Source organism: Hippopotamus amphibius, chromosome 1 (assembly GCF_030028045.1).
Source record: "Hippopotamus amphibius kiboko isolate mHipAmp2 chromosome 1, mHipAmp2.hap2, whole genome shotgun sequence".
Classification (NCBI taxonomy): Eukaryota; Metazoa; Chordata; class Mammalia; order Artiodactyla; family Hippopotamidae; genus Hippopotamus; species Hippopotamus amphibius.
The window spans coordinates 11534028-11559924 of NC_080186.1; the positions used below are offsets into that span (position 1 = coordinate 11534028).

At 48.4% G+C, this 25897-nt stretch overlaps 1 protein-coding gene across 6 annotated transcripts in view; it reads left to right on the forward strand.

The window, feature by feature from the left end:
• The window catches only part of TMEM51 (transmembrane protein 51), a 48921-nt gene extending 30026 nt beyond the window's left edge, over positions 1 to 18895 (forward strand). For 5 of the 6 annotated variants that reach the window (XM_057696977.1, XM_057697004.1, XM_057696985.1 and 2 more), the window contains 3 exons: positions 10634 to 10708; positions 14921 to 15459; positions 17747 to 18895. In XM_057696977.1, coding sequence (XP_057552960.1) covers positions 15122 to 15459; positions 17747 to 18158 — 750 coding nt within the window. In that variant the 5' untranslated portion in view covers positions 10634 to 10708; positions 14921 to 15121 and the 3' untranslated portion in view covers positions 18159 to 18895. Of the gene's footprint in view, positions 1 to 8699; positions 8749 to 10633; positions 10709 to 14920; positions 15460 to 17746 lie in introns of those variants that run through there. The other variant, XM_057697014.1, reaches the window with a different exon arrangement.
• The last annotated feature ends 7002 nt before the right edge of the window (positions 18896 to 25897 follow it).

Below are 25897 nucleotides of genomic sequence, written 5' to 3' on the forward strand. Positions count from 1 at the left end.
CTTCAGTCACAGCTGACACCAGTTCCGGGCCTTGTCTCCAAGCTGCTGCCGTCCATCTAGTTGGGGACATGGCTGTGGTTCCTGCAGCAGGAGCAGTCGAGACACTGCTGTGAGGGCGTCAACCTCTTAGCAGCTGCTGGAGGCCACGACCTGACACATCACTTGGGTGTATCATTCACTCACCCAAAATAGCAAGGGCTCCTCGGCAGAGCCGTCCAGCCTCTCACCTCCCGAGGTTTCCCACACACATAGCGGCGGCAGCAACCAGTCTCCAATTCTGGGGCAGGCTTCCGGGCCTTGGTTACGCCACTGAACCCTCAGAAGCAGCATCTCCCTTTTACAGATGCAGAAACTGAGGCCCTCGGAGGTGAAGTGCATTGCCAGGATGGGGTGTACTGAATTGAACACAGGACTCTGTATTTTCTGTGACACCACTAGGTCAGCTACTCATTCTTTTATTAAATTCCGTGATACCACTATGTTATGCTTTTCATTCGCTCAGTGAACATTTATTCAGCTCCTCCTGCGTGGACCAGCCCTGTTCTAGGACAGAGAGAAAACAGCAAACAAAGCAGACAGAAATTCCTACCCTGGAAGCTAATATTCTAGAACAGTTCTGTCCAATACAAATAGAATGTGAGCCCCACGTGTAATTTTAAATTTAAATTTTTAATTTTAAATGGTAACCATATTTTTTAAAAAGGTACAAAGAAACAGGCTAAGTTGATTTTAGTAATATGTTTTACTTAATATATCTGAAATAGATCGTTTCAACATGGAATTAATTAAAAATATTAATAAGATATGCATTTTGTCCTACTAAGTCTTAGAATGTGGTGTGTATCTTACACTTGTACAGCCCATCTCACTGCAGACCAGCCGTATTTGAAGAGCTCATTAGTCACCCGTGGCTAGTGGCCATTGCATTGAACAGAGCAGCCCTGGCATGGAGCAGATTCCCACTGGCCATGCCAACAGCCACCTGGGTGTGACTGCTGTCACCCACACCATCCAGTGGAGCTCAGCAGCCATCAGTCCATTCCTATCGCATCCAGCCTGGGATTACACTGGCCACACTCAGCTCTGTGGATTCTCTCTGCTGGATTATTGTTGTAGAATTAGGGAACCAGCATTTCTTCGTGGGGTGGCAGGTGAAGGTGCTGGGCCTCAGCTTAGAAGCTTGGGTTCATCTACACCTTAATTTGTGCCACATCATCACCTGTGGTCCTTGCTGGGCCACTCTCTTGTTTTATTATTGTTATTATTATTTCCTTTTCTTTTTTTCTCCCCTCCTCCACTCCATTTTATCTTTCCTCCCCAGGGCAACCATCCCAGGGGCGTAGAATGCCCTGACTGGCCAGGCCTGGGGCATGTGCCCACCTGTGGAGGCAGGGTTTGGGTCACACACCTGGGCTGAGAGTGGGGAGGCCCTGGCAAAGGAAAATTAGAGTGCTGTTGCACTAGGATTAGGCGTGCTCACTGGGCAGGAACAACAGCATCCTTTGAACTTCTCTAGGGTGCTTGAGGCTAACTGCTGCCCCTCCTTGTTTGACACCTCTTCCTGAAACTTCTGGACCCTGTACCTTCTGGGGAACTTTTCCTTTGCCTGAGGAGTCCTTCTTGGCTTCTTTGACCAGGCTGCCCTCTTCTCCCACCTCTGGCTCTGGCTCTGTCAGAAAGACCATACTGAGTCTTACAAATAAATTCACTGTTACTATTCACCAGGTCTGGGCTGGTTTAGGTGACAAAAAGCCCTAAATAACTGTAAATTCAGTAAAATAAATCTTTATTTTTCTTCCATGTAAACAGAGTCCAGAGGTCAGCAGTCCAGGGCTGCGAGGCTAGCTCTGTGATTACCAGGAACCCACACTCCTTCTATCTTGTTGCTCTGCCATCACCTACCTCATGCTCCAGTATGGCTGCTGAGATCCAGCCATCATGTCTGCATTACAGCCAATAGGAATGGGGGAATAAAAAAGACATGTTCCTTCCATTTAAGAAACCTTCCTGAATGTCCTCTCCCCTGATATACACTTCTGTTTATGTACATTAGCCAGAACGTAGTCATACGGCACATCCAACTGCCCAAGAGGCTGGGTAATGCTGTCTTTATTCTGAGAAGCCATGGGAAACTGAGCATCAGAAGTTTTCTTGATAACAGAGGAAGGGAAGTGTGGATATTGGGAACCACGAGTAGGCAAAACAACATCATCCTACTGAGTATCAGCCTAGTGAGTTGTCACCTTCTCTCAAGATGTGACCTATGTTTAGAGGTGAGATGTCACCTGTAGGGCACAGCTGTGTCTGGCACATCCCTTCCCCAGCACTTAGCTGGGTCCTGATTGGCACTTACAGATCAGATGGCAGAGAGGAAAGGCAGCCAAACTGTGCCCTCTGAGGCCCCTGAGAAATCGTTTTGCCTCTCAGCAGTTTCATCGGGGCTTATCCATAGATAAGGCAGCCACTGCCGTATCACCTGTTGGCTGCAAAGAAAGCAAAATGACTCTTTTTCGGTTCCTAGGAGACTTTAAAACCTGGGGGAGTGGGTGGTGGTGAGTGTGGGCCAGTAACAGGCTGGGGGAATCCAAATGTCACCCTTCCCTCGCTGCACCATGTCTTGGCACTTCCTGTATACACAACATTGTACACTTAATGTGGATAAAACATTCACTTCTCAACCCTGTGAGGTCGATTCTGTCTGTTCTAATCACCACTGGACAGAGAGGGCTTTAACTGCACTGACTGCCTTGACCTTGACCTCTCTGTAAAGTAGGGTTACAGAAGCACATCCTTCACAAGCTGCCAGAAACAGCAAGGGAGAAGGTACCGGAAAGCATGGGCAACGCCCTGGCGGTCGTAAGCTCCAGTGCAGGGGTGGTTCTTGTTTTATCTCCCAACGTGAAAGAGGTCCCAAGCCCCCCACCCTGCAAAGCAAGCCCCCCACACACACCCGAGCTGTTTTTCTCCTTCTCCTGTAGGCCGCCCCGTTTTAACCCCGATACCAGTTTTATGATTACACATCAGTGTCAATTATTTACAGTCTATCCAGATGAGTATCAGGGTTGCAGGGCACTGAGTGACTCACTCAGGGGAAGTTGGCTCTTATGGAGGGGAACTGAGAGGAAGGAAAACAAGGAATTCTACCTCCTGACCACAGAGGCTGAGGTCGGCCTAGGCAGGGCTTCTAGCAGCCAGGGCGTGGGCAGGGGGCTCTCTGTCAGAGTGTGGGGACTGGCAGGCCGTGGGTGGTGGGGCATGCTAGCTCTGGAGTCAGACACATCCAGTTTGAATCTCTGCTGTGCCATTTGTTGTGTGACTTTGAGTAGGTACCTTGACCTCTCTGAATTTCAGTTTCCTGATCTGTGAAATGGATTATTCTAGAGACTTCCTCATTAGGGTTTTGGGGAAATGTAAACAGGATAGTAAATAATAAATTAAAATATAATTATATTAAATACATAGTTATAATAAGTCAGTCATGAATATTTATATAAAATATACTAAATTTTATAAATGCAATTATAAGTGGAGTTATTATTATTAATAATAAATGCACGGACAGCACCCAGCACAGTGCCTGCCACTTGGTAAGCGCTTAGGAAATGTGCATGGTTGTTGCTGCAATTCCAAAATGTAACCGCTGGGAAAAGAATTGAGTGTGACAGGCGACTTCCTAAAAATCAGAAGCAGGAAGAGACTGAGGGCTGGAAAAAGCAGCTCTGGCTAAAATGCTTCAAGTAGGAATCGCAGGTGGAAAGTGGAGAAGAGGGGGTAGGGAGAGGGTTGGACAGTTCAGCTGTGTTTCCAAAGGGCTCTTGGCAGAAGGTTTGGGAACCACGTCTATGGAGACAGCATTGCTGTAGCTAAAAAAGAAAATGTCCAGATATGGGCAGGATAAACTTTCTCAAACTGTGTCCTAATTTCCAGAATCAGGGCTAGTCTGATAAAGGCCTGGGAACAGGGAGGGCTTTAGTTCTGCAGGATTCATCAGTCCGCAGAGGTCTGTCTGTCTCCTCTACACACCTCTGGTTTTGGTTAAAAACCCCTCATATAAAGACCACATAAAATAAACATCCGCCTTGTTTTGTCCTCAGGGTTTAGGAACTGTAGCTTTGAGCCACCGGGAGAGCCTGCTGATTCCAGCCTGAGAGTGTTCGCCTTTATCACAGTTTCTATCCCAGCAGAGTTAGAACAGGTGCAGGCTTGGCTCCAGAGCGGAATCGCAGGTTAACCTGTAAACCAGGTCAAGGAGCGCCAGGTTGCCCAGCTTCCCTCCAACCTGGTCTCACAAGGAGTGGGTGCAAAATCCACCAAGTGATTGGTTTGGTCAGGAGTAAGGAACTGTGCCCGATTAAACCATCAGGTAAGTAAACAGTCCGAGGCTTGGCAGGTGTCCATAGAAAGGTATGACCACGAATGCTGCCGGTAGTCATTTCCTGTGGCTGCTATAAGGAATTACCCCGAGCTTGGGGGCTGAAAACAACACAGATTTATTCTCTGGCAGTCAGGTTCGTGAGCTAAAGTCACGGTGTCAGAGGAGCCGGCTCCTTCTGGAGGCTCCAGGGGAGAATCCGAGTCCTTGCCTTTCCCAGTTCTCGAGGCTGCCTGCTTTCCTTGCTAGGGACCCCCGCCCCTCCGCCCCATCCCCCATCACGCCAGCCTCTTCCTGCCAACATCACATTTCCTCCCTCCTCCTTTGACTTTTTGCCTCCCCCTTATAAGAACACTTGTAACTAAATTAGACCCACCTGGATAATCCCAGCTCCTTTCCTTAAGAGCCTTGATGTAATCACACCTGGAAAGTCCCTTTTGCCATATAAAGTAACAGTCACAGATTCCAGAGATTAAGATCTGGATATTTTGACGGGGCTGTTATTCAGCCTCCCACATGCCTTTTCCCAAATTCTGAGAAATAATGGGGTGGTGAGTCACAAATAGCCCTGCACTGGACCCCAGATTCTTCTCTATCCCCAACTCGAATGACCTTGAATTAGCGCGACTCACCTGTTCTGGGCCTCTTTCAATGTGGATGGCTTCTCACCTGCCTCCACAGGTATGTAAATGACAGCTGACACATCATTAGAGCAGTGTTCTCTGCCGGGCACTGGGAGAAGGCCCTCAAGGCCTTCACTCATTGATACATCAGCTTTACTGTCCCTGGAAACGGCTGGGCAGGCTCCTGCCTCAGGACTTTGGTTCTGTGGGAGCCCTTCTCTCTGATCTCCACGCGCTTCCTTGGGTGACTCGCCTCCTTCCAGTCTTTGCTCAGATATGCCTTTCCCGGTGACTGTGTTCCCTGATCACCACCAGCTCTCCCTCCTGCCTAGCTCAGCATCACAGCTTTCCTCTAGCTTGGTTCACCAGCCAACATTCTGCAGCCTTTTCTCTGTTAGGCTGGTGGTCTGTGGGCCCTACAGGAGAAAGCTTCTGTCTGTTTTATTCATTCCTCTGTCCCCAGCACTTGAGCAGGCCCTGGTGAGTGGGAGACGCTCAGTGAATACTTTGTGGAGTGCGTGAATAAGCACCTGTAACTCAAAACTTGGAGCTCATAACACATAACAGCCCAGCCAGGTAGATCCCAGTATCAGTCCCCTCTTACAGATAAGGCGACAGGCTGAGAGAGGTAAGAATTCACCCTGCTAGGTAACTCTTAAGTAGCAGAGCTGAGTTACGGACGCCCACCCAGGGAATCCCACCACGTGGTAGGTAGAGTTGACCCTTGCAGTCAACCTCCGTAGTCTCTGATTTTAGAAGTTCTCCCCTCTGCCCTCCTCTACTTTGTGCTGCAAAATGCCTCTTGAGAAGGAAGAACCAAGCAAATCAAGTTGGTGTCAAAAACGGCCCGCTACACGAGGACAAACAGTGTGTCCAGACGCAGATGCTGCTGGACCCACTGTTTCACAGAAGCCTGGCCAGCAGCCCGGGGCAGCAAGGCAAGATGTGCTCTGCACTCCAGTCTCTCCCCACCAGGCCCCCAGTCCTCCCACCTCCCCAGACTCGGAGCTGAGCCTCAGATGTCTGCGCTCCTGGTCTCTGGAAGGTCAGCTGTGACATCTCACTTAACTTTGTTCTCGCGCCCAGAGGGTAGCCTCCGTGGCGGGACCACAGAGCCAGCCCTTAGTAACAGGGATGCTGCCTTGCCTTGATCTGAGTTCATCAAGCTTGGCCGAAAGGCTGGTTTTCTGTTGTTCCATGGATGAGAAAGTTCTAAACCGGGAGACTGTGCTCAGGGCCACCACCTCTAAGCTGTGAGACCTGGGACAGGTTTCTCAACCTCTCTGTGCCTCAATATATTCAGTGATAACACGGACAAAGGTGGGGACCTCCTCATATGGTCTTTGGGCAGAATAAACGAGCTAACCTGTGCAGAGAGCTTAGCATGAGCCCAGCACACAGTCAGTGTCCAGGAAGTAGCAGCAGATATTTCACAGCTGCTGATGGTGGGCCGGGGCTGGGTGGCCGGGTTGGGGGGTCCACACCTATGCTCAGCCCTGCTTAACAGAGTAGCAGGCCATTGGTAGCCCACCCCTAGAGCCTGGAGAAGGAGCAAGGTATCAGACCCGCTTTGATGGTGACAGGAGCTCTCAGACTGCATCCTGGCAGTGAAAAACACGGAGATGTCATGTTTCCCGAGCAATGTTGATTGTGGCTGGCGCCCTCGAGACCGGGTCCCCAGTGCCAGCCCTGTAAGTAGGGTCATACGCCAGCCACGTGCTTAAAGAATGACACTGTGTCAAGCTCCTGAAGCAAAGATACCTGGTTTATTAACTTGCTTCTTCTGTTTGTGGCTCACGGAGTCTTCAGACTTGAATTTGTATTCCTTAATTTCCTTCCTTAATTTCGCCAACACTTAAGGGATTAGAAGGCGACTTGGAGACATCAAGTCTTATAAAATTCACTTATATCTTATATTGCAGAGGGGAAGCTGCCTCTTTTCTCTGCAAGAAGTGGTGCATCCTAGGAGGTGTCTGCTCTCCCATCTCTGTGCAGTTTCCCAGGCTGAACCCTTTCTACAGGACACCTTAATCTCCTCCTGCCCCCAAACTCTGCCCAAGGAAAGTTTACGGACGCCTCCAGGCCCCGCACAGCTGCTCTTTATCCTCCTCCTTCCAGCCTCCTTCAAAGTGAATTGCTCACTCTTTCTGGAGGCTCATTTTACATGCCCCATTTTAGCAGTACCACTTAGTGGTGAAAAGCGTGGGCTTTAGAATCAGACATACCTTACCCCTTGTACTAGCTGCATGACATTGGACCAGTTACTTTACCTCTCTGAACCTCAGTGTCCTAAATAGAACTAATAACTATTAAATGATTATGCACAGAAAGAGCTCAACAGAGGGCCTGGCACAGAGTTGGCATTTAACCCACGTTCCCTCTTACCTGATGTTGACTTCCTTTCTATGAGGAAGAGCCGCCTGTCTTCCTGCTGTACTGTAAAAGTAGTCTCACACATCGGTGTGTTCCCCAAAGCCCCTGGTACACTTTGGAATCATTGGAACCAAATTCTTTAAAAAGTCATTTTAAAAGAAATGCATACCTGTTACCCCTCGTGCTTTGGCCATGAAGTATCTGCAGGGGTGAACGGTGCGTTGCCCGTTTCTGGCCTACTTGCCCCGCCCAGGGAGTGGCCCACCGCCTTGTGGGGGCTGGTGTGGTGCAAGGGAAAGGAGGTGGGCTTCCAAGTCAACTAGATTGTGAATCTTGACTCTCCAGCTTATAGCTGTGTGACCCAGGACAAATTGCTTAACCTCTCTGAGACTCAGAGATAGTGGGGCTAATCATCTTTGAAGGGCGTCTGTGAGGACTGGATGCCTTTAGAAAGGGTGCCTGATTCTTTCTTGTACTGTTCCTATTATTGTTGTTACTCTGCCTCGAAGTTTATCAATATCCTTTCTTTTTCTTTTTCCCATCAGCGCTCTCTGGCTGAGGCAGCCCTCCTCCCCTCTCCTCTACCTTTGTGACTCATTTGCACAGTGCCTTTCGCTTTTTCCTGAGTGCACAGTCTACAAGAACCTGTTCTAAACAGGAACCTGACACCCTTTGACCTCGGCTCTTGGGGAGGTGGCCTGAAACTCCCAGGTGGAACAGGGGCAGCGGCAGCGGTGACTCAGAGCCTTTCTTCCCGCCCCCGCCCCCTCCCCACGGCCTGGGACTGGAACTCCGGTGACAAAAGTGATTGTGGGCTGAAACTTGGCCGCAAGGGCCTCACTGAATTCTTCCTTTGTGATGGGAATGTAGCACAGCCTGGTTCCTGCGAATGGAGCCGGGATCCCTTTCCCAATTATGCAGCCTGGCAGGAGGAGGCTGGGGCGCGGGGAGAATGGTCAAGGAGCTTCTTTGTCACGGGGCCGGTTGTGCTGCCAGACACCTCTGACGGCCGAGATCTCCTCCCGCTAAAGCCGGCCGGGCTGGACCCTTCTGGAACGGGACTGACACTTCTGGGACTGTGCCTTCTGGGGCCACAGGGCAGAGCTCAAAGGCCACAGGAGGGTCTAGATCAGAGCCCAGGTTTCTAAACGGTGTACGAGAATTGCTGGGATTCAGCGAGAGTGGGGCAAGGGAAGGCGCGCCCATCAATGCTTGGAACCCTGTGCCCTGTTTCAGCCAGGACAGTGCTGTTTTCTATTGTTTGATTTTATTGAAATGGTTTTCTTCATATTGTCTCCGTGTCTATATAGAAAGAGGCTCTAGTCCAAGTGTGGACTGGTGACAATGACACCCCCACCCCCACCCCGGGGTCTCAGCCAGGTGAGCACTCAGATGTCAGAGCTATGATGACTCTCCCCTGGGGCACAGCTCTTCCCCTGCCCCCAGGGAAATCCCTGGCTCTGGCTCTGCTTGGCCAGAGATGTGCTTGGGAGTAAAGATAGCAGCTGCCCAGGTTGGAGGAAGAGGAACCAGGCTCAGGGTGCTCACCTCCTTCTGGGAAGACCAGGCACCAGCTGAAACGTCAAACCCCACCAGGGAATATTGATAGAGTCACCATCTCGGGCCAGAATGGAAGTCACATGTAACCTGGGTGCCTTTCCCATGTTACTGGCAAATCATTTGTGTACGGACACAAGATTTGGGTATCCTGAACATGAGCTCTAGCTAATCCTCTCCCCCTCAGTGCCAGCCTTGGACTAGGCATTTCCCCTAATTGATATGGGACATCAATTAAACTTTTTAACTTTCTAGATAGCCATTCACTCATTCTACAAATAGATGTTAAGCACCTGTTATGGTTTTGACACACGTGCTGGGTGCTGGGCATACAGAGATGAACAGGCAGAAATTTGTTTCAGGGAGTTTACACTCCAGTGGGGGAGACAAGGAGGCAACAGGAAAGCAAAACAAGATGATTGTAGACTGAGGTGATGTCATCCATCCATGGGAAGGAGTGTCATAAGGACAGAAGCATGGGGGGCTTGAGAGTAGCTGGGTGAGGGAGGGAACGTTGTTTATACTGTGATCAAGGAAATCCTTGCTGAGAAGGTAGAAGTTGAGCTGAGAGACAGAAGGAGTAAAGAAGTGGACAAACAAAAGAGGTGGTGGAAAAGTTTCAGGTATCAGGAACAGTAAGTGCAAAGGCCCTGGGGCAGGATGTGCTTAGGGTGACTAGAAACAGACAGGAAGCCACAGAGAGTCAGTGAGCCAAGAGAGAAAGTATGAGAGAGGCAGGAGCCCAGTTCAGTCTAGTCGGATTTGAAGGCCACAGCAGAGGAGTTTGGATTTTAAGCTGAGAGTTATGGAAAGACACTGATGGACTTTTAGAATCTCCTATTGCAAAATATTCCAGCCAATCAAAAGAGTATATATAAGATATATGCGACATTTAAGAAATAATTTAATAAACACCCAAGTACCCTTCACTATTCCTCCCCGACACCATTTCTCACTCCTCCAGGGAGGTAACTGTTATCCTAAATTTTAGTTTATAATTTTGCCTTTCTTGCTAATAATTACAATGATAAAGAAATACATTGCCTGGTTTTGAACTTCATATAATATTATAGAATCATGCTGTGTGTGTTGCTCTGCAATTTGCTTTCCTGTTCAACCTCACAGGTGTCAGAACGGTTCATGCTGGTGCATGTAGCTGCAGTTTATTCCTTTTCTCTGCTGCATAGTACTCCACTGGACTATAACTGCATAGCCAGCTGCTGTTGTGGTTTATCCTTTCTCCTGGTACATGACATTATTCGATTTTCTAATGTTGAATCAACTCCACATTCTTGGGATAAACCTTTTTGGAAAATGGTGGATTCCATTTGCTGGTATTTTGTTTAGGATTTTTGTTTTTGTGCTGGCAGATCAAACTGATCTGTCATTTTCCTTTCCTGCCTTGTCGCTTTTGGGGTCAAGATTACACATTCCTCGTAAAATGACCTGGGGAGTGTTTCTCCTTTTACTCTCTGGAGTACTTGTGTAAGATGGAGAAAACCCTGGAAAGATTTCGTCAGTGTAGCTGCCATATCGTCATCCTTCTGCAGCCCCACTCTTGGTACAGAATCTTGGCTTCTTTTGATACAACTTTTCTTGCATGTACCTTCCCCCCGAAAAGCAAAGAAAACACGTGCCTCCCCCAGGAGGGCCTCAAATTGACATGTTCACAGCTTACTTAGAAAGCTGCATTTCTGGTTTTTTACAGGTGGGTCCTTAACTCGAGATTTTAGCATGAAGAGCTGTGGTCAGGCCTGCCCGGAGCCTCCCCTGGTCGCAACAGGTAGGTGCCTCTCCTAACTGGTTCACAATTTTCTTAAAAACCCAGATACAGCATCACTCACTTACCCCTTAGGGCCACCTTGAACCTGAGCCATGATGGATCCAGCTCCTGGGTCCAGAGGTGAGTACGGCCGAGCTGGGACCCCAGGCTGTTCACCAAGGCTGCTCTGTTTTAGGGACATCTTGGAAACTATGTGGCCCAAATCCTCTAAGCACAAAATTAGCTTCTTTCCATTATTTTTGAAAGGGAAAGAACACCATGCTAAATATAACGTGGGTCAACAAGCCAGAAACAAGATAAACAGCCGCCAGCTGCACCTTGGGGAGCTAGGTCTCCACACCCCCAGGGGACCGTCGAGATCCTGTTCTCCAGAGGGAGGGTGGAAACGGTGCACAATTTTGAACTACCACTCGACACATAATCCTGCCATGAACCGCAAACCCCCCAAAAAAAAACCTTTATTTCATTTTCTTATTTGAAAAACAACACATTTCTGTGTTTTCCAATCCTTATCCTCCCAGGAAGAAACAAAAATAAAAATCATTCTAATCCCAGCACACAGAGAAAATAACTATAAACATCATGGTTTGTATAATTTGAGTGTTTTGAAATTTAATATAATACATTCATTGGTGTCTCTCAGCCTTTTTTTTCCCCTACTATTGGTCCTTCCCCAAGGAGTCTTTTTAGACATTCTTTTTGTAATGCTCCCCCACCCGCAACCCCATGAAAAAAATTTTTTTAATATTTATTTATTTATGTATTTGGCTGCATCGAGTCAGTTGCAGTACGCAGGCTTAGTTGCCCTGCAGCATCAGGGATCTTAGTTCCCCGACCAGGGATTGAACCCACGTCCCCTGCAGTGGAAGGTGAATTCTTAACCACAGGGCCACCAGGGACGTCCCCCATGAAATTTTAATACCGCCAATATGCTGAGTATCTGTTTATGTACCATGGAGGACCACAAACTATTGTAACAGCTAAGATTGTTTTACACCATCCCCAAGAGCCAATTTTTCCCCCTTGTGGGTGATCTCACCCCACTGAGAATGCAGGCTTTAAATAATATTAAATAACAAAGCTTTCTGTATGAAGCTACTGTGTGTTGCTCACACACTGTGCTAGGTACTTTATGTATATTTACGTCTTTACTTATCATAACTCCCCTATGAGGTGAGTCCTAGAGAGCTTTTATCTCCACCTGACAGTTGTGGAAACTGAGGCACAGAGAGGTTAAGTCACTTGTCCAAGGTTACTCAGCTGGGAAGGTACAGAGTGAGGTTTGGAGCCCGGGCAGCCTGGTTCCAAAGCTCACACTTAACCACCAAGCTATGTTGTCTTGCGACAGCACATTCTGTTTGTAAAAGATTCAAAATACAGAAATAGAGTAAAACTTACATTTCCCAAGCCCCTTCCATCCCCAGAAGGAATCTTTGGCACAAGTTTGGAATGTGCGCCTTGTCTGGATTTTACGTACATGTTTGCATATATGGAAATATATTGTCTCTTTTTTATTTTAACATAAGTAGGCTCATTCAGCCTTTTTCCCTGTATATTCATATATACGTACCAATGTGTGGAGTTTTATTAAAATTAGAATCACACTGAACATACTCTTATTTGACTTTAAAATGTATCATTAGCTGCTTTGAGACCATAATTTAATAAGTGAGTGTATCATATTTTATTTAACCAGATCCAGATTATTGGCTATTTAAGTAGTTCCTAGTTTCTCACTCCTATAAAGCTATGATGAATATCCTTGCCCTGTACATAATTCTTAGAAGTTGGAATTACAGAGTCTAAGGGTATAAACATTTTTGAAACTTTTGATTCATAAATGCCAAAACTTGCCATCCAGAAAAATTGTATGAAATTGTCCATCCCGACGCCCTCACCCACGCTGAGTATTAGTGCCTGTTTTCTGTCACTGACAGTTTAACAAGCCCAAAAATGTGTTAGTTCTGATGTTTTCCTCTCTGCCCCTCTCTCATCGGGGGCCTGTTGTACTCACGTGACAGCATAAGGCAAACTTGAACTGAGAATTGATGAGAGGAGGAGGCAGGAAGCGTAACGTGGCCCCATCACTGGTTTAATAAACAAACAGGCTGGGGCTTCCTAGGTGGCGCAGTGGTTAAGAATCTGCCCGCCAATGCAGAGGTCACGGGTTCGATCCCAGCTCCAGGAAGATCCCACATGCCGCGGAGCAACTAAGCCCGTGTGCCAAACAAACAAACAGGACAGCCTCCCGGACAGGCTGTCAGCCTCCCGGGTATGCGGCCTGCCTGTCCAGCCCCGAGCAGGTGCTCAGTAAATGGTTTCTTCCTCTCTTCTGCTTCCGGCACGGGGCTCGGGCTGTACCTCTGCCCTCCACGTCTCGCTTTGTCTCCGATCCATTTGGTAGAACCGGGGTGCCAAACCCTTCATGCTTCCTTTCACTGGCTGTGAGTGACGTGAGAAGCAAACAGCCTTGTGTATGCCGTAGACTGTTCCCAGCTGGTCTCGCTGCAAATGTCTGCAGCAGGATCCCTGTTCAGTGCTCTGCACGCACACATGTGCATGGCCATATACCAGCACACATGCATGGGGCCACGTGTGCATGTGTGTACACACACATGTGCCCGTGCATATAGTACAGCGCATTCAAGGGGCGGATCCCACTACGTGAAGTGGGGCTGCTCTCACGGATTTTTCCGTATGTGCCCCAGCCTGACTTAAGACAGCCATCTGCCTAGTGCCACAGCTCCTGTACTTTCTCCCCCCTTTATTATTCCCTATAGACTGTTTTCCTGCTGGCCTGGAAGCCCCCGCCCCCCTGCCCCAGACCTTAACTTGCTCACCAGTGTTTCTCCAGCTCCTAACACTGCTTAGCAGACGGGCAGGAAATACTTGTTGAGTGGGAAAAAAAAAAAAAAAAAAAGAACAGACTTCAAACCGATAGAGGATGTTATCCCAAATATTTTTAGAGTATTTTTGAACAAAGTGGCCAGTTTCAGATGGAACCCAGTGCTTGATGAGAAAATATCTCTGCAGCATCAGATTTCACGTGGCCTGGTTAGCCGTCCTTTCGAAAGGAGTGGAAAGAATGTGGAACGGCAAACAGGACCTTGCCCGTCTAAACAGCTGTAAAGCTTTACTGTTCTGCAAAGGTCCCTGTGGCAGGAATAACGTATTTGAGGAGTAATTAGCCAGGAGCCTTGCTTGCTGGTCCTCCCACCCCCTGAAAGTGTTCTGTACTCAACCCTTCAAGTCACTGGCTCATCTGGTTCCATCTCCCAGCCAGCAAACAGTTATGGGCTCCCAGGATGGCTGACCGCTGCCTGAGCAGGTCTCTGAGCTGCTTCACGGGAGAGGGTTTCTCATCCAGCTAGGGACAGCAGGTAAGATGAGGGATGTGCAGGCTTCTGCCCCTTTAAGAAAAGCAAAACTCCCTGCAGCCGAAGTGTGTCTTGCAGGACAGCTTCATCTAGCCTCTGTTCATTTCATTCATTTGATTCAGCAAACATTTTGGGGGGCCCTGCTGTGTCCCAGGAGCGGAGTGGAAAAAATGTGGTCACGGAGAGAGAGAGACGTGCCACGGCCGTTGCCAGGGGCTCGCGGGACACACAGAAGGCAGCTGAGCAGGGGCGATCAGAGAAGGGCAGAAAAGCTGGAGGGGGCTTTCGAAGGAGGGTGAGGTGTGGGAGGAGTGGGAGAGGCGGGGCCAGGTTAAGCCGGCCATGAGCATGTTTCTAAGGAGCCTGGATTTTGTGCTGCAGGAAATGGGGAGCCATTGAGGGTGGTGAACAGACCACAGTAGGCAGTCTGGACTGGGTCGTATCATTGACCCGTACCAGTCACCCAGGCGATTCTGTCACAACTATTGATCACGGCTCAGGCATGCCATCGTTTACTCTCCTCACCGTACCTGGTGAGAGGTGAGATTTTATTACACTTCATTAAATCGCAGAAAATGTTCAAGTGACCTATAGCTCTGACCTTTCTGGCCTCCTGCAGGGAAAGGCCTGGCTTTTCCTTTTCGGGTGGGGGGAGGGTAGGCGGATCACAGAAGGCGCAGGAGCACATAAGAAGTCTGGAATGCATCAGAGGTGAGCCCAGCCAGGGCCCGTGACTCAGTCCTGCTTCTCCCCTCTTCGGAGCACAGCTGCCGTGTTCACCAGAGCGTCTTGAAGGGGAACTGATCTTCCTCTCTCCTCTCTGCTTTCCTTGCAGACCCCCCAGCTGCAGCCGTCCACACCGGATGCCTCACGTCTGCTTGAAACCATCCCTTGAGAGCCTGGCTGCTGTCTTTGTAATGTGGCGCTAGGGATTTCGTGCAAGCAGTTTAAGGGGTTTTTTTTGTTGCTGCTGCTGCTGCTTTTTATTTATTTATTTTCTTTCTTTGAACCCGGGCCCTGCCCCGCTTCTGCGGGCATGATGGCCCAGTCCAAGGCCAACGGCTCGCACTACGCGCTGACCGCCATTGGCCTGGGGATGTTGGTCCTCGGGGTCATCATGGCCATGTGGAACCTGGTGCCCGGGTTCAGCGCTGCCGAAAAGCCGACCGCTCAAGGGAACAAGACGGAGATAGGGAGCGGCATCCTCAAGAGCAAGACCTTCTCGGTGGCCTACGTGCTGGTCGGGGCCGGGGTGATGCTGCTGCTGCTCTCCATCTGCCTGAGCATCCGCGACAAGAGGAAGCAGAGGCAAAGCGAGGAGCTGGCGCACGTCCAGCACCCGGGGGTCGAGCCTCACGCCCGCGAGGAAGACAGGTGAGGACTGGCCGACCCGCCCCGGACAGGGGATGGACACGCACACCCACACACGGGCAGGGCTCAACAATGATGAGAACGTTTTAGCTTAGGAGGCTTTCTTCCATTAACGCTTCTAGAAGACAGTTTATCATTTTACAAATAAGTTTATCCTTCGATCCCAAAGTTTCCCAAGTAATGTGGTTTGAATGGATTACAGGTGTGTCAAGATTCTGAGACGCCCCCAGGGGATCTGCATGGCTCCTGGGGTGGCCAGAGCCTCCAGGCTGGAAGCTTGTCCATTTACCCCAATGTCCTATGTGTTTGTGCTTTGAGTTGAAAAGACTGGAAAGCAGTGTTCTATTTGACCAGAAATGCTACAAACAAATTTAAAAGACGAGTGGTAAACTGGGGAACATATGATAAAGGTTGACATCCCTAGCATAAAAAAAGCCCTTACAAATGAATATGAAAGAGGAAAACATCAGTAGGAAAATGGACAAAGGACACAAACAAGCATTTCATAGATATTCACACGGTAGATGTTCAACCTCATTAGTCAAGAAATGCAAACAACCAAAAAAAGGCATTGTAACTCCTTGGCTATCGTATTGGCCAAGATAGACTGCCCCCAGGGTTGGAGATTTGTAGGGAAGTGGGTTGCTGATGAGAGTGTTGACTGACATAACCTTACCCGAGGGGCAGACGTTCACAGTAAAGATGTGTGCACCTGTCAGTTCTCTTCCTAAGAGCTTCTCTTTGGGAGACAATCACACGAGTGCAAAGGGGTTTGCACTCATTTGTTTATCAGAGCATTGCTGAGAGTAGCAAAGACTGAGGTGATGACCTAAATACCCGTCAGTCGAGCTACAGTGTGACACGCCCATTCAGTGGAGTCCTACACAGCCATCGCTGACCTGTGTTTGCTCATATGGGTCTGTATCCACCGCATTGAGAAAAGAAGGTTACATATAACACAGCATGTTAGGGAAGGTTTTCATCACATCAAATGTTGGGGCTGTGGGATTAGAGAAGGATCTAGAAAGGTATATGGCAGAATGTTAATGGTGATTATCTCCAGGTGGAATGATTTCAGATGTTTTTATTTTCTTCATTAGATTTTTCTGTATCATTTGAATTTTCAGTAAGAATGTCTTATCTTTATAGTGGGATGGGCGTTGTTTTTAACTTGGAAAAATTAAACCAATTTTCCGATAGTAAAAGATAGTCAGGCATATTCTAGAAGATTTGGGAAACAGAGAAAAGAACAAAGAAGGAAAATCAATCCCCCATCATTACCCACCCTGGCCATGAGCTCACAAGTTCATTCCTAAAGGAGATGAGAAGAAAGCCCAGGCACATAATGAGGTTTCTGAGGTTGGCCATTATCACCTATACAGGTTCAAACGTAGGGTGCCGGAAAATGGCTATTGGCATTACTCCCTATAAATGTGTAAAAAAATGCCCGGACCTTTTGGTTTTCTCTTTCAAGAGTGAAATGAGAGTCAGGCTGAGGACCTGACCTCTCCTTTGAGTCTAATGGTGACTTTGGAAGACAAAATCATAGAATAATTTGAGATACATGTAAATTTTACATTTCAGCTATTCCTCCTCTACCCAGGGACAATTGTTTTGCTTCAAACTGGCAGCTGTTTCACGCATGTTTGTGTTATTTTTGGTCAGAGGACACCCAGCTGGGCATTAGGATAGCCTACCCGGCATGTTGTTAAGTGAGAGGTTAAAAGGCAGGGGAGGTTAACACCCAGATGATATGATGGAGTCGAGGATGTGCCATTCATTTCCTGCCCGCCCACTTCTTAAAGGTATAAGCAAGTCACTTAACCTCAATGTATCGGTGTCCCCATCCATAGAATGGGTATACGAATAGAACCTAACTCATAGTGTCGTTAGGAAGATGACACTGGTTCGTATGTACTTGGGACAGTGCCTGGCTTATGGCCAACCGTTGAAGCGTTAGCTCTTATGACTTCTTGGGCACGTTTGTTGTTCACAAGGCTGGTGTACATGGTCCCAGTGGCAACACGGGACTCGGAGTCCATGTATTTGTGATTTGTTTTTTAAAGTCTTTATTGAATTTGTTACAGTATGGCTTCTGTCTTATATTTTGATTGCTTGGCCACGGGGCATGTGGGCTCTCAGCTCCCCGACCAGGGATCAAACCCCCACTCCCTGCATTGGAAAGCGAAGTCTTAACCACTGGACCACCAGGGAAGTTCCTCTATTTGTGATTTTCAGTGGCTCAAGCTCATGCTAACACTCCCGTGTTTTGTGCTTGCTGTCCTTGCAGCCAGGAGGAGGAGGAGGAGGAGGCCTCCTCAAGGTACTATGTCCCCAGCTACGAGGAAGTGATGAACACAAACTACTCGGAAGCACGGGAACCGGACCAGAACCCCAGGATGAGCATGTCTCTCCCCTCCTACGAGTCCTTGACGGGGCTGGATGAGACGAGCCCCACCACAACGAGGGCCGACGTGGAGACCAGCCCGGGCAACCCCCCCGACCGGCAGAACTCCAAGTTGGCCAAACGCCTGAAGCCGCTGAAAGTTCGAAGGATAAAATCCGAAAAGCTTCACCTCAAAGACTTTAGGATCAACCTGCCAGACAAAAATGTGCCTCCTCCCTCCATCGAGCCTTTGACTCCCCCCCCACAGTATGATGAGGTCCACGAGAAGGCCACCGACGCCCGGCCCCCCGACTGAGAGCCCCTCCCAGGCGTGTTCCCTCCTGTCGTTCATCCTCCACGCCGACAGACCCCAAATGAAGCCACTTCAGCCACAGTTGAGAAGCGGAGGGGCCAGGTGTGTACTTAGCAGTTTGGACGGGGCTGGGGGGTGAGGGGGCTCTGGGATATGGGAGTGACTCTGCGGTCCCCAGAACCTCACGTAGCAGGTGCATCGGAAAGAGCTGCCACCTGGGATCTCGTGATGCTGTGACCCCATCAAGGGATGCGGCGCTGGCATCCTGCCCCTTGTCCTTCCTCGACTCTGAATCTTTGGGGACCACATTCCTCGTTCCAATTAGGAAAGGATATGTAGCAACTGGTTTAGATTGTGGTTTTGTTTTGCTTCCACTAGGACTGTTTTGTTTCCAAAAGAAAACAAGTTATGCCTTCGCTTTCTCCCTGGCATCCTGAACTGTGGGTAGGAAAGATGACGGGCTTTAGAGAAAGGACACAGGCCTGTTTTGTGAATTAAGCCAAACGAGAGGCTGGATGATTACGTGGGGGTGAGACCCGGGTGGGGTTCTCAGAGCCCCTGATGCTATCTGTTCTTTTGAGGGCCCAAGGCCTGAGGATATGTAAGACCCTGGTTTTAATTGGTGGACATTACTAGTCTTTCCTGTGTAACAGCGAAAAAAGGAAAGCTGTCTGAGATGTTCTATTCCTTCTAAAATGCCGTGCAACTGAGCTTTTTGTAATAAAATATTTTATATGTCATACATTTGGTACTGAATTACCTTAGCAGCTCTTCCTATACTGACTTGCTTAGGGAGAAATCTCCCTGATGAGAATAATACTAGCTAATGTATCCTGAACACTCAGTATATGCCAGGCGCTGTGCTAAGCACCTCACATATTTATCTCATTTTCAACTGTACCCACACCAGGTATTACTACCATTTTGTGTGTTTGCTCACGGAGAATCAGGTTAATTAAGGGACCCCATCCCATACCATTAGTAAGTGACAGAGCTGGAATTTGAACCTAGGCCTCCAGGGCCTGAGTTCTTCAACACTCTACTGTGCCACTCAGTGGAAAGGGCTTTTTCAGACTTTGAATGAGGACCTGTGCTTCCCAAGAGCCGAGACTGTCCCCGTCAACCCATATGCCCAACAGAAAGTTCCAGATATTTAGATAGCAGCTCTCCACCTGTGTAAACCTCCTATGACATCTCCTCGCCTGAGAACTGGCCCAGGTGGGCTGTATGATCACGCAAGTGAGCATGTCCTCGTGGAGAGGGCAGTGCCTACCCGGAGCCCAGGAGAGAAATTCAACAAATGAGAACATGCAGGGGACGGCGGACTGCTGAGGCTGGGCTGAATGAGAGGACCGGGGATGTCAGGGGTCAGGGTCTTGACCGTGGAATGGGAGTCTGGGAAGACAGGTCTTCCTGGGACTTCCCTGATGGTCCAGTGGTTAAGACTCTTGCGCTTCCACCGCCAGGGGCATAGGTTTGATCCCTGGTCAGGGAAGTTCCGCGTGCCGTGTGGCATGGCTGAAACAAACAAACAAACAAAACAAAGTTCCCTCCCTGGTGTGGGTGAGCATGGAGTGGGCTGCTGGGGATCTGCGTAGCTATAAGTGTGGTTAGAAGAAGAAATTCTCAGGCCCTGAATGTTTTCTAAAAGCTCCCGTGGGAGGGAAGGAGCAGCAGTGAGGAAGTCAAGCACCTTCTTACATCAGAATTGGCAGCCGTGCCTAAATTCCAAACTTTCATTTCCTTATGTAAATCCATCTATCAAAAAGGAGCTGCAAGGGTCTGCTTGGTGGCCTGGGATACCCGGAGGCCTGCTCTGGTCCCAGCCCACCCGTGAGACAGCCTGTGCCTCTCTGTGGATCTCCGGGCTGGACTTGCTCGTCATTTACTCTTAATGCTCCCTCCTGATGGGAGGACAAATCAGGAAAAAAGAAAGGACAATAGCAAGGTTCCAAATGAGCTGAGAAACGACCTTCTAAAAAGCCTCTTGATCTGGTCTCTGGTAGATGTCTGTTGAGTTGTCTGCCCAGCCTAGACCTTCCTTCCTCAGGAGAGAAAGAAGTTTAGGGCTTGCATTGGGCTGATTGGTGGCCCTCAAAGGTCGCAGGCTCTAATCCCTGAGATCTGAGAATGTCACCTTACAAGGTAAAGTTTTGCAGATATGATTAAATTAAGGATTTTGAGTCGAGATTATCCTGGACTATCCAGATGGGCCTAAATGCCATCCACAAGTGTACTTATAAGTGAGAGACAGGAGGACATTACATACATAGAAGAGGAGCAGGCAGTGACCACAGAGGCAGAGACTAGAGTGATGTACCTACAAGTCAAGGGATGCTAGCAGCCACCAGAGCTGGAAGAGGAAAGGGATGGATTCCGGTCTAGAGCATCCAAGGGAGTTTAGTCCTTCTGGAAAAAACCCTTGATTTCAGCCCCGCTGATGCCGATTTGGGGCTTCTGGCCTCCCAGAACCATGAGAGAATGTTTGTTGTTCTAGGCCACTAAGCTTGTGGGAATTCATTACAGTGGCTTTAGGAAACCAACACAAGGCTCAATCTTCAGCTCATTAGAGACCAGCCCCTGCTGAGATCTGAACACTTCTGGACTCTTCCTATAGGCAGGAGTGCTGTGGAAACTGCATTAAGGACACTATTTGTTTTGTATGAGTGGAAACGATCAAGTAGACAACTATTCGTGTTGCTCAGAGAATAGATCACGGATGTTTAGTATGTAAAATATGGAGCATGGATGTACCTCTGTCTAAAAGGAAGGCAGAGAGAATATTAGCTGCGAGTGGTAGCAATAGGCCATGAATAGTGCCTAGGGAGGCAAGGAAGTTATCTGCAATATTAAATTAAAACCAAAGCAGGAGGTCACTTTGATCTCAAAATTCCCCAAGGCACACTCATCCTGTTTGCTCACTGGTTCAGACTTATCAGAGCTCTCTATCGTTTCACTAAAAAAAGAGAAAAAAAGGTAAAAGCCAGAAGAAAGACCCTGGCCATTCCTTTCCTCTCCTCCATCATGTTTTTGTTCTTAAAGTAAATATAAGAAAGGCAGAGTTGTGGGAGAAAAGTCAAGAAGCCACCCACCTGTTCTTGGGCCCTAAGTGCCCCCAGGGCTATGAGAGAGCCAAGAAAGTTCCCGGTTAGCACTCACACCCCGCCCAAAAGGAGGAATCTCAGCAGCCATGTTGGTGTCATGTGACTCCCACCTTCTCAAGTCACCGCTGATGGGTATGTGGTCACCTGACCCAGGAGAACCAATGAGAAGCTAGGCTGGGCTAGGCTTGTCTCTCCCAGGTCCTGGGATGGAGAGGCCAGTTGGAGGATGTGATCTCAGGGATGAAGGGAGATTAGGGGGCCACAGGTGAGTGAAGGAGGGGAAGTCGCTCAGCAGAGAGAAAAGCTGACTGCTGAAAGAAGCACCTGTGAAGATGAAGCCTCCGAGATGGCTGTCTCCTGATGACTTTCTGGGCCTTGGTCCTGGTCTCATGGGAGGCCCAGCTGTACTTCTGCCCCTGGGTTCCACAAGAGATATTGTGTCTCTCCAATAAATTCCCCTTTTAAGCTCAGATCCTAAATTCAGCCCAAGTCCTCAAAGGCGGGCACTGCGTTTGCATCGTATCCTAGGCAGCGCTGGGCCCACAGTGGATACTCCACCTGGTCTCAGTTTTGATTTTCACTTTTCTCAAACCAGTTACTATTCTGACAAAGGGGAGCCACAGGCAGATGACTGAGGTAAGAGATTGTGTTGGAGCACGACTGTTCTGCAGAGCACTGCCTGTGTGTGTGCAGCTCAATCAGCTGGATCCACCCACAGAGAAGTATTGAGCTCCATAAACATGCACCAGTACCGTTCTGGGTTCTGGGGATGCAGTATGCAGCGCTGTTCTCCATGGGAAGGGTTCTCACTTGGATGATGTTTCCCAAAGTGGGTCTCATGGCCTTGGGGAACAATGACCATGGTCATTTTGGATTGGCTACTTGCACTGGATATAATAAACTTGAAAGCCACCAGGGAGCCAGGTGCATAGAGAAAGCTGGTCTGCAAAAGGAGATTCATGAAGCAGAGGTTCACAGAGAAAAGAGTCCTTCATAGAAAGAGATCAGTTGCTTTGCATTTTCTGGTCTGGGTTCTCCTTTGCCTGGCCTCACTCACTGACTACTCCTTTGGGTATATAGGATGCCCCAAGCTGCTTTCAATAAAGTCCTATCTTATGCTTAAATGAGTTGGAGTGGGTTTCTGTTGCTTGATGCCAAATGTCCTAAGATGCCTTGGTTCTGGATGGACACGTGTGAGGTGGCAAAGCCAAAATAAACCCGCAAGTGTGGACACAAAACTGAAAATGGGACACAGCTTTATCCCTGGCAATGGATGGATCAACTGAACCACAGGCAACAAAGGGCAATGCATGAAGCGCCCTTCTGAGGATTAATGGTCTCATTTGTTGCCTTCAGGGCCCTGACAAGCCCCATTTAGCTTCTAGGACAAATCGTGCTGAGTATTTAAGTGTGGAGGTAAAAAAGGACAGCCCCTGTCTGTCTGCAAGCACAGAGGGCAAGCCATGGGCTTTCAGTCGGGGAGGACTTTGTTTTAATCCAAGCACTGCCGCTTCCTAGAAGGATGATCTTGGGCAAATAATTGGATCCCTTTGAGCTTTGATCTCTTCCGCAGCAAAACGGACCTTCCTAATTTTGAGTACCTGAGAAAAATGCAGGTAAAGCACTGAAGCTGTGCCTGGCACAGAGACAGAGGGGGCCAAGTGGTGGCTGTGATTAGACCACAGTCTCCTGATGGAGAACTTGAAGATCCAAGCACTTCTCCAAGTGTGAGCCTCACACTCATTTCTGAAAACGTGTTCTGGGAAAACTCACCAGGCTCCCCCAATAGTTTGCAAGGCACCTTCGCAGAAAAGCCATCTCCGGGAAAACAGCAGCAGCACCACGTAGGTAAGGCCAGTCGAGGCAGCCCTGGGGTCAGCCTTGCACAAGGCTTGGTTCCTCAAGGCACGTGATGGCAACTCCCATGGCGCAGAGTGGACGTCAGTTCGTTTTGTTTGTTTTCAGTCTAATGCTGTGTTGTCTGTGTATGCAGAACTGAGTGGCTGGTACTAGGAACCACAGCTATCAGGATTTTAGCCACCCTCTTCCTGGTGAGTCCCCAGGCACATTTCCCTGGATTTTAATGGGAAACGGTCACTGATTAGCTGCATTTGGGAATTGCCAAGTTAAACAAAGTCTCCTCACTCAACACATTCTTATTGAGCACCTACAATGTGCCACATGCCAGGGATAATCTGTAAACAAATGGATCAAGTCCCTGCTTGAAGCCAGGGACTGGAGAGGCCACATTCTGGAGGGAGGGGGGACAGATAATAAGCAAATTAATAAAAAATATGTTATAATGATGTCAGAAAAGAAGTGCTGTGAAGAATAATGAGGCAGGGTAAAGGATAGATAAGAGGGGATCGCTGGTCTGGGTGATCAGGGAAAGTCTCTGAGGGAAGGAACACTGCAGAAAAATGGCGAGTGAGCCACATGGATACCTGGGTGCAGAGAATTCCAGAAAATCTCTCATATGCTTGTACACATTGTGAGTCTCCAGGCAGATGCTGCAGGACATAGAATTTCCCAAATCCATTTGGCCACAGACACTCTTTTCCCCATAAAGCACCTTCCAGGGTCAGCTTTCATAGAACACCCTGCAGGGAATGATGCCTGAGTCAAATCTGATATCCTCCAGGGGGAGAAACGGCCCCAAAGCAGACAGCATTGTCCAAAGTCCTACAGCTCATTGATGATGCTGTCCATTAGCTTTCTCGCTGTGTGGCATTCAGATCGCAGATCACCAGCGAGGGCGAGCCACTAAGATGGCCCAGCACCTGACATCGGGGCTGGGAGAGAACCAAGTTCCTGGGTCTACGTTGAGCCAGGCACAGGTACCTGAAACCTCTAGCTCAGAACCCCCTGTGTCCACCCCCCAATAGGGAAGCGTGTGCCTCTGATGGGAAGCCTGTACCCCCCCCTTGACAGCCTCATGGCAGAGGGGTGGATGCTTTCCAAAGTTCTTACCGCCTATGTGGATGGTGGTTCATGAGACACCGTCAGAGCATTCAGAAGTACCTTTCTCATTGAGCCAACAGGAGAAAGCATTCCCCCATCTCTTTGTAGCAATGCAGCTGGCCTAGGAAATGATGTCCGAGAGTGCCTGAAGCTGGGATGGTACGTGACAGCAAGCCACAGCATATCAGGGTCCGGTCCTCCAATCATCGATGGAGAGCAGTGGTCAGGAAACCTGCTCTCTTTGGACACTGCAAAGCAAGCGAACCAAGAGAGGGAGGGAAAGACGCGGAAACGCAAGCACACAATACGTAGATGCAAATTTCCCCAGAAAAGCCCGTAGAGAGAACATGTATACACACGCACCAGACGTCTTTAAAATGTAGCCCTGGCAGCAGGCGTTTCCTCGGGGCCAACCCGGCTGACTGCCGTGTGTCTCATCAGACCTCCTGGAACTCTGCAGGTTCCGGGAAAGCAGTTGGGCGGATGACATGCTGATATAAGCCAACCAGCTCCCAGATGCAACACGCAGCAAAACATTCTTAAGTGAATGCTTTCACCTTAGGTCAGTGGTTCTCAACCAGGATTGATTTTCCCCCCCAAGGGGCACTTGGCAAAGTCGCCATGGCCGGAGGGGGAGCTGCCACTGGCATCTAGGAAAGCAGAGGTCCTGCTGAACATGCCACAATGCATAGGACAGTCCCCCCAACAAAGAACTGTTCCACCCCAAAGCCAATGGTGCCAAGGCTGAAAAACCCTGCCCTGGACAAAGGGAAATCCATTCTTTTGGGCAGTGAGGATTCCGGGTATAGAGCCTGGCCACCCAATGTCAGCTCCATCGAAAAGAAGCAGGAAACAATCATCCTTGGAGATCAGCCTGAGTGTGGTAGTTACCATTTTCCTTTAAAGAATTGTCACTTTGACAAAGACTGTTTTCCTATCTCTCCCCAATCCAGAACGATACAGCGAATTCTCCATGGCATGATATAAACAGATATCTCTTCCCTTGCTCCTTTTCTCTCTCCCCAATCCCAACTCTGTGCATTAAAGCCTTGAATTTATTAGTGGTAACATAAAAAATGTGGGACAGAAAACAGTCAGTACTAGCTGCAAACTCGAACTGATTTTGAGAAATTTTAGATTATTTAAAAGCATACTTGGAACTAATGGAGGGTGTATAACAACAACAAAAAAACAACTAGAATATGATTTGGGAAGCAAAAGTTATGGCAAGAACTCTTCTGGGCTATTGGCCTTCCTTATCAGAAAAAAAAAAAAAAATGTCAAACAATACAGCATGCATCTCAGAGATAAGCCAGGCTCAGTACTGTATGAAATTTGGGAGGTGTGTGGGAACTTTAAACCCAAGAAAATGTTCTCAGTGCTTATCCTCAAGATGACTTATTTCAGAGTGCATCCTTGACAATTATGTCCAGTCAAGAAAAATCATCAGCATCTACTTTAACAAAACACAAAAGAGAGAAAAATAATATAATAATGTGATAGCAAACTTTTTCTTTCACTTTTTGGGTAAAACTTGACAAGCTGTAAATATATGTGTTGGTAAGAGAAATTGTGTGAATACTTGATGTAAACAAGTGAATAAATGTACCAGCCTTATCTAAATGCTGCGTCTTTCAAAACTGAACAGCAATCACAAAAAAAGATAAAAGCTTCATT